The sequence below is a fragment of the Choloepus didactylus genome, chromosome 12 (assembly GCF_015220235.1).
Source record: "Choloepus didactylus isolate mChoDid1 chromosome 12, mChoDid1.pri, whole genome shotgun sequence".
In the NCBI taxonomy this organism is placed as follows: domain Eukaryota; kingdom Metazoa; phylum Chordata; class Mammalia; order Pilosa; family Megalonychidae; genus Choloepus; species Choloepus didactylus.
Window position 1 is genome coordinate 92,170,225 of NC_051318.1, and position 10,767 is coordinate 92,180,991.

At 45.0% G+C, this 10,767-nt stretch overlaps 1 protein-coding gene across 1 annotated transcript; it reads left to right on the forward strand.

Annotated features, from left to right (window-relative positions):
• The first annotated feature begins 509 nt into the window (after positions 1-509).
• On the forward strand, positions 510-1,688 carry LOC119506963 (pleckstrin homology domain-containing family F member 2). Its single transcript, XM_037799973.1, has one exon. The coding sequence runs from the start codon at positions 519-521 to the stop codon at positions 1,266-1,268; it is 750 nt and encodes a 249-aa protein (XP_037655901.1). The 5' UTR covers positions 510-518; the 3' UTR covers positions 1,269-1,688.
• The last annotated feature ends 9,079 nt before the right edge of the window (positions 1,689-10,767 follow it).

Here is a 10,767-nt window from a genome sequence, read left to right on the forward strand (position 1 = left end):
CAAAACAGGAAGAACTGGGAAAAGAAGAACAAAAGGAAAGCAAGTAGAGCAGAAAGAAGGAAATAACAAAGAAGAGAGCAGATATAAACGAAATAGAGAATTTAAAGAAACCAATAAAAACAACAGAAAAATTAACAAAACCAAAAGTACTTTCTTTGAAAAGATAAATAAGTTGACAAACCTTTAGCTAGACTGACAAAGGAAAAAAGAGGTAGGAAAAATGATTACAATCAGAAATGAAAAGGGGGACATTCCTACCAACCTCACTGAAATAAAAAAGACTATAAGAGGATACCGGTCGTCGTCGCGGGCGGCGGCGGCCGACGCCATGTTGGGGTCTGTGAGAAATGGGGCGCTCTCGGCCCGCTCCCCTCCGCCCGGGGGTTGGGCCGCGGCGGAGAGCGGGTGCGGGAGGGTCGCCGCCGCCCTGCGCGGGTCCAGAGGCCGTCGGGGAGGATCCGGGCGGGTGCGTCTCGGACTGGCGGAGCTGGGAACCAGCTGCAGGTTGTTAGCAAAAGATGGTGGATCGTTTGGCAAACAGTGAAGCAAACACTAGACGTATAAATATAGTGGAAAACTGTTTTGGAGCGGCTGGTCAACCCTTAACCATACCTGGAAGGGTTCTTATTGGAGAAGGAGTATTGACTAAACTGTGCAGAAAAAAGCCCAAAGCAAGGCAGTTTTTCTTATTTAATGATATTCTTGTATATGGCAATATTGTCATCCAGAAGAAAAAATATAATAAACAACATATTATTCCCCTGGAAAATGTCACTATTGATTCTATCAAAGATGAGGGAGACTTAAGAAATGGATGGCTTATCAAGACACCAACTAAATCATTTGCAGTTTATGCTGCCACTGCCACTGAGAAATCAGAATGGATGAATCACATAAATAAATGTGTTACTGATTTACTCTCCAAAAGTGGGAAGACACCCAGTAATGAACATGCTGCTGTCTGGGTTCCTGACTCTGAAGCAACTGTATGTATGCGTTGTCAGAAAGCAAAATTTACACCTGTTAATCGTCGTCACCATTGCCGCAAATGTGGTTTTGTTGTCTGTGGGCCCTGCTCAGAAAAGAGATTTCTTCTTCCCAGCCAGTCCTCCAAGCCTGTGAGAATTTGTGACTTCTGCTATGACTTGCTTTCTACTGGGGACATGGCTGCCTGCCAGCCTAACAGATCAGACTCTTACAGCCAATCATTGAAGCCTCCTTTAAATGATGTATCCGACGATGACGATGATGATGATAGCAGTGACTAAGGACACATTTTGAAATATTTAATTGGGTATGACTGTCTGAGAAATCTACTTTGAGGGAAATGTAAAATTCTGAGCTCTCTCTCAATTTCGCTCTAGCCATGAATTTGCCTGAGAAATTTTTAACCTATGTGCCTCAATATATTCTATAGAAAGTAGGTCCTCCTGCCTCCTCCCACCCCCACTCTTCTACAGGGATAGACTATTGCAAATATATCAGATAAATTTTTGTTTTCTTATTCTTGTTTATTTCTAGATTATTTTCTTGGAAGATTGGGATAAGATGTTTATTTAACAGATTGTGTACTACATTGTTGTTTTTGTTTGTTATATGGAAAAACTAAAAGCAAAGAATGGTGAAAAAAGGAGTACAGTGTGGTTAATTAATAGTATTAGCTTTTTTCCTAACCATCTTATCTTATAGTTAAGACATCAGTAACAAAAATACATGATTTGGGAATACTTTGTTTGGCTTATTCATATACCAGATGGTGCCTTATAATAATAGCACTGTTACATGAAATAAGCCCCTACCTTTTCACTTTCTTGTTTGTTCACAAAATATGTTGGTGCTCTTCATGCTGATAAAATGAGTGTTTATGAATGGTTGTAATTAAGAAATACTTCTCATGTGATGCGGGACACTGATTACGTGCTTTGACTTGGCTTGGTTAACAGCATCCCCCGGAGGGGCTGCCGTGTGGGTTAGCATAGCTTGGGTATTCTGAGCTGAGACCGCTTGGTCTACTATACTATTGCCATTAGCCAGGGGCCCCGGAAGGCCTGAGTGACTACGAATGTGGCTAATGAACCAAGGATCCTGTCGATGCTCCAGGATGCTTCTGAGGTTAGAAAGTGCTTTATCAATGGCCGAGTCTCCCGGGAAAAAGGTGGAAAACGCGAGGACTCGGCAGACCTGATACGTGTAGAGGCTATCTGTGAAAAGGTTTACTGGGTGGTTGCAGTGGGCTTTTATTGCATATGATACCGCCAGAATTTCCCCCACTTGAACTGAATGAAGGTTAACATAACTGACTAGGCGGGGTTCCGGGTGGTCTTGGGAATAAGAGAGGAAGGCAAAACGGGTTTTGGAGGCGTCAGTGAAGACGGTAGTGGCACCCGGGATGGGTGCAGAGGAGGGGAAAGGATGGAAGGGGCTGCGGAAGGGAAGCTTGGCGAGTCCCTGTAACAGCCGATGGCTAGGATAGTGACAGCTGAATTCCCCCTGAAATCCTTCTAAGAGAATTTGCATGTCCAGGTTATCACGTATAAGCAGGCGGGTTTGGCCTGCGTCCAGGGGCCAAACAATTTTTTCTGGCGGCTCTCCGAATACATGAACAGCCAGGGTGACTAGATCTGAAGCTAGGCTGATCCAGAGCCGCACTACGGGGCAAATTTTCCTAAGCCGGCTCTTAGCAGGGTGCACCCAAAGCAGAGGGCCTTCCTGCCACAGGCAGCCCATGGGCGTGCCGGGCGTAGGAAGGATGAGTGCTATAAGATTACCCTCTTTAGTGCTAAACCTGTTAAGACAACAGGCAGCAAGTGCCTTGTTAATAGTGGCAATGGCTTCCTTTGCCTCTTGGGTGAGCTTAATGCGCCGAGAGATTGCTAGCGGCGGGGCTTCAGGAACACTCAGCAGCATAAAAAGTGGTTGGAGCTGCGCGGTGGTGATCGGCAACGCAGAGCGGAGCCAATTGATCTGGCCACAGAGCTGTTGGAGCTCAGTGATAGTGACCCGATCCGGTATGTCCAGCTGGGGAGCGGACGGGGTAATAGTCTTATCAATACTAAACCCTAAGAAGGCTAATGGTGGCACAATTTGAACTTTATCGGGCTGAATCGTAAGGCCGAGGTCAGCTAAATTAGTGGTGAGGTCTTTAAGGATTAGAGGAAGTGCCTCGGCGTCCTCAGAGGCCACCAAGATGTCATCCATGTAATGGATGAGCATGGCCCGCTTTCGCAGGGGGGCCACTGCGTGATTAACATACATTTGGCAGATGGCCGGACTGTTACGCATCCCTTGAGGGAGGACTTTCCATTGGTACCTGCTAGCCGCGCCCGCGTGATTGGGGACGGGAACTGTAAAAGCAAAGCGCGGGCGGTCATGCTCATGTAGCGGGATGGAAAAGAAACAGTCTTTGATATCAATGGTGGCTACATGATAATGGGCCGGGATGGCCACCGGATGGGGGAGGCCAGGCTGCGGGGAACCCATGGGAAGAATATGCTTATTGATTTCCCGCAGATCATTGAGGAGCCTAAATTTCCCTGTGGCCTTTTTATGAATAACAAACACTGGCGAATTATAGGGACTAGTAGAAGGCTCTATGTGGCCAGCGTCCAACTGCTCCTGGACAAGGGCTTGGAGTGCTACTAATTTATGCGTGGGAAGGGGCCACTGCTCCACCCATATAGGTTCCTCAGTATCCCACTGCAGAGGAACGGGCGCTGGAGGTGTTAAACGAGCAGTGGCGCACATTATTGGGGGGGCTGCGTGGTAAGCACTGCCCCAAAAGCGGCGAGGATATCACGGCCCCATAAAATTTGGTCTATGGTGTGTAGAAATAACGGGCGGAAGGTGCCTGAGTGGCCCTCTTCATCCTCCCACTTAATGGGTCTCAAGGCCTGAAGAGAAGTAGAGGTACCGGTGGCTCCCACTACTGAGGGACCATCGAGAACCATGCACATGGTGGCATACTGAGCGGGCATACAAGAGACTTCTGCCCCCGAATCGAGCGTGCCTGTGTACCATTGCCCCTCTATTCTTAATTTACGAGTAGGCTTCTCTGGAGTGATAGGGACTGTCCAGAGAAGCGTTTTACTGCCAGTGAAATGATTGGTTGTATTAGAACCGGTCGGCACGCTGCCTCTTAGGGGCGGGGCTGAGGCTTGCCCCGCTTGGAGTTTAAAGTTTGCTCAGTGCCCAGGCGCTGGCTGCCGTCAGGGCACCAGGGATAGTAGAGGTTTTTAAAGCGATCCTTGTTAAGATCTCTGTGGCTGCCCTTGCAATCGCGCGCCCAGTGATAGCCACGCTGGCAGCGTGGGCAGGGAGTGGGAGGGGGGCGCCCATTGCGTTGCCTGAAAGGTGGGCGTTTGACCTCCGCATTGGGGCACTCCCGGGCAAAATGGCCACTCTGCCCGCACTTAAAGCAACCTGTGGTGGCGGCTAAGGCGGCAGTGACAGCGCCAGAGACAGCCTGGGCTAGGGACGCGGCAGCTGGGTCAAAGGCGCTGCAGGCGAGTACCCAGTCATTTAGACTTTTTTCCCGCAAGGGGAGAATTGCTTGCTTACAGGGGGGGTTAGCCCCTTCTAGAATGAGTTCCCGGGTAAGAGCTAGCTGGGCTTGGGGGTTGCTAACTTTCCTAGCACAGGCTTCTTCGACCCTGGATACGAAGGTGGCGAAAGGTTCGTTTGGCTCCTGGAGGAGCTTGGTAAAGTTATCAGGTCGACGGGCAGAGCAGTTGGCAAACGCGCGTAAGGCGATGCCTCTGAGGACAGTCCAGAAGGTAGCAGGAGCATTAATATAAGCAGACGCATTCAGAAACGCTCCCGTGCCCAAATAGGCTTCGGGGGGATGATAGACTCCAATGGCTGCGTCTTGCTCACTTTGCTTAGCTGCTTCTGCCTGGAAGTGAGCACGCCAATCAACAAACTGACCGGGATTAAAAATTGAACGGGCAAGCGAGGCCCAGTCTTGGGGGATGCAAAAATCCATGCCGAGATCCTGCAGTATTTGAGAAGCGTACGGGCTACCTAACCCGTCCTCCGTGACGGCCCTGCGAAGCTGCTTGATAGTATCTGAGTCAATGGGATACCAGTCGTACGGTTTCTGTGGTGTGGGGGTAAGGTTAAGAGGAAAGCAGCGAAAAGCACGAGAGAAAGGAGGACGCGCTTGCAGAGGGCCTGGCACGGGAGTGGGGGTAGGAGGAGCGTTGCCCCAAGGGTTGCCTTGAGGTGTAGAAGGCAGCCAGGGGTTGTTAGTCGGCAGGGTGGGAGGAGCGGCGGCAGCCGCCGGTAGCGGCTCCGAGGGGGAGGTCGCCGAAGGGGGAGGCGGAAGTGGGAGGCCCCAAGCGTCGCAAGATGGCGGTGCGGTAGGCGTAGCCAAGACACAAGATGGCGGACCAGCCCCGCCCTGTGAAAGGGCGGGGTCCAAGGCACAAGATGGCGGACCAGCTCCGCCCTGTGAAAGGGCGGGGTCTAAGGCATAAGATGGCGGACTAACTCCGCCCTGTGAAAGGGTGGGGTCTAAGGCATAAGATGGCGGACTAGCTCCGCCCTATGAAAGGGCGGGGCCTAAGGCGTAAGATGGTGGACTAGCTCCGCCCTGTGAAAGGGCGGGGTAAAGCGCATGCGGTTTCCGGCCCAGCTTAGGGCTGACGTCATCACTAGAGCACTTCCTCCCCTCAGTAGAAGAAGAAGGAGGAAGTTCGCCATTTTGGAGCAGTCTGGGGGGGGGGCGGTTGCAAAGAGGTACACGGCGCCAAACAAAGAAAGAAACATACAAAAGACTACAGCAAAGTAATGGAGGGAAAGAGGGAGAGCGTTAGGAGGAATGGGGGTTATAGAAGAAAAGGACGAGAGGCAGACGGAAGAATGGGTAGTGGGGAAGGGAGGAGCGGCTCCGCAGCGGCGAGGGAGAGGCGGCCCCTGACGCGGAGCGGCGAGGGAGAGGCGGCCCCTGACGCGGAGCGGCGAGGGAGAGGCGGCTCCTGACGCGGAGCGGCGAGGGAGAGGCGGCTCCGGGAGCGGCGAAGGAGAGGCGGCCCTTACCTTGCAGGCGAGGAGAAGGGGAGCTGGAGAGGCGTCCGGGCGAGCGGGTGGCGTACTGGATCGCTGCGTGGAGAGGTCGCGCCCCACGTTGGGCGCCAGTTGCAGTCGTCGTTGATTTGTCTGAGGGGGGGGGGCGGCCGGTTGCTGAACCCTCGGCTCTCGGAGTTGCTCAGAGGGTACCGGCGGCGGGGGCTCTTTCCCGGAGGCGAGGGCGAGGCGGGGGACTGGGCCCTAGTCCCCGGCGGAGGCGTGCAAGGAGGGCGGCGAGAAGGAGCAGGCGGGACACGGTTCTTTGAGGGAGGATGAAACCAAGAGAGCTTTATTAGGGGAGAACACCAGCTTATATTGGGCGCTTAGGGGGCGGGGTAGTTGTAGAGGTCAAAGGCTTGGATTGGTTCAGAGAGGGCGCGGAGGTTGATAGACAAGGGGCGGGAGTAGTTCCGGTGACTGTGCATGCGCACTGGCGGTGGGGGAGTTGCTCTGGCAACGGGGAGTGTCCAGGCGAGATAAGGGGGTGGGGAAAAGGCGGTTCCCTCCGGCAAGCCTCTCCCAACAGTAGTGTTTTGGGTGAGGAAATGGGGCCTGCCTCCGGCCTCACTTTCCCAGGCCCGGGGGGCTGTGGAGGGCGCTGTCGCCCGTGCCCACCACCCTCCCCAGGGGCTGATCAGGTCCCCCAGCCCAGGCCCGCCAAGTCAAAGCACGTAATCAGTGTCCCGCAATGTGACAGCTACAAATAACCAAATTTAGAGATATCTTCATTCTATAAGAATAAATATTTTTCCATAAAACAATTGTTTATATTTTTCACATTTTATAGGTACCAAATTATAATTGTCGAATATATATATTTTAAATTAATAATAGGTTGCCGTTCTTAGGAATTCAGTTTGAAATTTATCAGATAATTTTGAAATGTCATATTGTATTAGCTTCTAATTTTAGTGAAAATTTTTTAGATATAAATTCACCTGCTTTAACATTATTTCTGCAATGAAAAATCTTCCTATAAAACCCTTGAAAATAAACAGTCTCTTAAAAAAAAAAAAGAATTCCATGATAGAACACAGGATAGATATACTTAGGTTTGAAGATTTGGAAGAAATAATGTGTAAGAATGGTAAAGGTAGAAAATGTCTTTAGACCCTTAAGTTTGACTAGATTTCAGTTTGTGGAAGTTTTGTCTATTTCAGTGTGAAACTATCTTGAATTTACAAATATAGTGTTATATTTTATAAAGTTTTGTAAAGTCCCAAACAATATTTCTATTTTTGTAAAACGATAATGTTTAATCTGTTTCTGAAATCTTTTTGTAATCTATGGAAATAGAGTAGCAATTGGTATTTCTAAATTGTGGATTTTGTTGAATCAGTTTAGATTGCTTTTGAGGAGTGGTAAGTTTTCACTCTGCTTTTGAGACAGCCGTTAGGTTGAAAGTATATTTATCACAGAAAACTTGATGCCTTGTGCGCTACTCTCTCTGTTTGTATGCTGCAAAAAACTCCAGTCTTTCAAGCACAAAAAAATCAGTTCAAAATTTTTAAAATTCTTGATTCTTTTTAAAAAATCTTTAATTCTGGAAATATTGCAAATGTGAGTCTGACTCAGTAACTTGGGATGAAGGATTGATTCTTTGGTGTCTTATTGTTTGATTAAGGCGCTAATTTTACTTTACTGTTTAATTTTGAAAGCGTTTGAGATATGCAGATCTCCCTGTAGGAAGTGTGAAAGAAAGGCACACCAGGGATAGTTTTTAATTGTTGGGTTTTTTTTTGTTATTTGAAAATATCAGATGGACTTTTGTTTCTAAGCAATATATATATATAATCCATCAACATCTGAAAAGGACCATGAAGCCTGAGAAGTGCTAATAGAGACTTGCTGATGCATAGGAACCCAGCAAATTCAGGAATCAAGGGAAGTATTCTGAGATAACTTTGCATTGTTGACCTCTATTGACTCTGTTTTTACAATAAAAATATTTTACAACTTAAAAAAAAAAAAAAAAAAAAAAAAAAAGAGAAAAGAGGATACCATGAACTACTGTATGCCAACAAAATAGATTATGTACATGAAATGGACAAATTCCTAGAAACACACAAATACCTACAAGAAGAAATTGAAGAGCTCAACCAACCAAAAACTAGTAAATAGACTGAATCAATAATCAAAAACCTCCCAACAGAAAAAAACCCAGGACTGAATGACTCCACAAGGGACTTTTACCAAACATTCCAAGAATAATTAATATCACTCCTGCTCAAACTCCTCCAAAAAACTGAAGAGGAAGGAGCACTCCCTAATGCATTCTACAAGGCCAAAATCACCCCCATGCCAATGCCAGATAAAGGTAACATAAGAAAACTGCATTCCAATATCACTTATCAACATGGACGAAAAATCCTCAATAAAATGTTAAAAAACTGAATACAATAGCACACTGACAGAATTATATTATTATGATCAAGTGGAATTTATCCAAGGTATGCAAGGGTAGTTCAGTATAATAAAATCAATCATGATCCCATATATAGAAAATCCTGAAAAACCTGCAAAAAAGCTCCTAAAGCTAATAAATTAATTTTGCTAATAGCAAAGCACAAGATCAACACCCCAAAATCAGTAGTGTTTCTATACACTAGTAATGAACAATCGGAAGAAGAAATCAAGAAAAAATTCCAGTTACAATAGCAACTAAAAGAATCAAATATTTAGGAATAAACCTAACCAAGGATGTAAAGAATTTGTACACAGCAAACTACAAATCATTGCTAAAGGGAATCAAAGAAGAAAAGAAAAGTTCAGTAAGTGGAAGGACATTCTGTGTTCATGGATTGGAAAGCTAAATATTAACTAGATGTCAATTCTACCCAAAGCGATTTCCAGATTCAATGCAATCCCAATAAAAATTCCAACAGCCTTCTTTGAAGAAATGGAAAAGCTAATCATCAAATGTATATGAAAGTGAAAGGGTCCTGAATAGCCAAAGCCATCCAGAAAAAGAAGAACAAAGTCAGAGGACTCATACTTTCTGATCTGAAAACTTATTATAAAGCCACAGTAATCAAAACAGCATGGTACTGGCACAAGAACAGATATATAGACCAATGGAATTGAATTGAGAGCTCAGAAACCAACCCTCACATTTACGGTCAACTGATTTTTGACAAGAGGGCAAAAACCACTCAATTGGGAAAGAAGAGTCTCTTCAACAAATGGTGCTAGGAAAACTGGATTTCTATTTTCAAAAGAATGAAGGTGATCTCTTACTTCACACTATATATAAAAACCAACTCAAAATGAATCAAAAACCTATATATGAGTCAAATCCACAAAACTACTAGAAGAAAATGTAGGGAAGCATCTTCAGGATCTAGTGTGAGGTAATGGTTTCTTAGGCTTTACACCTAAAGCACAAGCAACAAAAGAAAAATAGATAAATGGGACCTCATCAAACTTAAAAACTTTTGGGCCTCAAAGCACTTTATATGAAAGTAAAATCACAACCTACTCAATGGGAAAAAAATATTTGGAAACCACATATCCATAACATTTTAATATCCAGAATAGATAAAGGAAATCCTACAACTCAACAACAAAATAGACAAACCTAAGTAAAATATGGTCAAAAGACTTGAATAGATATTTCTCCAAAGAAGATACACAAATAGCTCAAAAGCACATGAAAAGATGCTCAACATCTTTAGCCATTAGGAAAATGCAAATCAAAACCACAATGAGATACCATTTCATACCCACTAAAATAATACTATTTAAAAAAAAAATGAAAATTGCAACTATTGGAGAGGATATGGAGAAATAAGAGTATTCATTCATTGCTGGTAGCAATGTAAAATAGTACAGCCACCACTGAAGACAGTTTGGAGATTTCTCAGAAAGTTAAGTATAGAAATTACCATATGACCCAGCAATCCCACTTCTCCATATATACTCAAAAGAATTGAAAGCAGGGACTCAAATAGATATTTGCACACCGATGTTCATAGCACTATTATTCACAATTGCCAAAAGATGGAAGTGACCCAAGTGCCCATCAACCAATAAACAAAATATTGTATATACATACAACGGAATATTAGCCATAAAAAGTAATGAAATTCTGATACATTCAATAACATGGATGAACCCTGAAGACATCAGGTTGAGTGAAATAATCCAGACACAAAAGGAAAAATATTGTATGATCTCACTGATATAAAATAATTAGAATAGGCAAACTCATGGAGTCAGAGGCTAGAATACAGGCTATCAGCAGAGGGTGTAGGGTAGGCAATAGGGAGTGAAGGCTTAAAAAGTACAGTTTCTATGTGGGACAATGGAAAAAAAAGTTTTGGTAATGGATGGTGAAGGATGTCAGCACAACATTATGAACATAAATAACAGCACTGAATTATATATTTGAATGTGGTTAAACAGGGAAATTTTAGGCTGTACATGTTACTAGAATAAAACATTTTTTAAAAAATATACATGGAACTGCGTAACAGAAACAGTGAACCCTAAGTTAAACCATGAACTATAGTTAATAGTACAATTACAAAAATGTGCTTTGGTCAATTGTAATAAATGTACCTCACCAATACAAAGTGTTAATAATAGAGTAGTTTATGGGAGTCCTGTATTTTATTCATGATTTTCTGCAAACCCACAACTTCTCTAATAAAAAAGGGTGGGGAGAGATGTTTATATTTGGTAACAACACAGTAAGCCTCA

Excerpts from the sequence above, each read along its gene's own strand:
- LOC119506963 (XM_037799973.1), top strand. The coding sequence starts at position 519 with ATGGTGGATCGTTTGGCAAACAGTGAAGCAAACACTAGACGTATAAAT.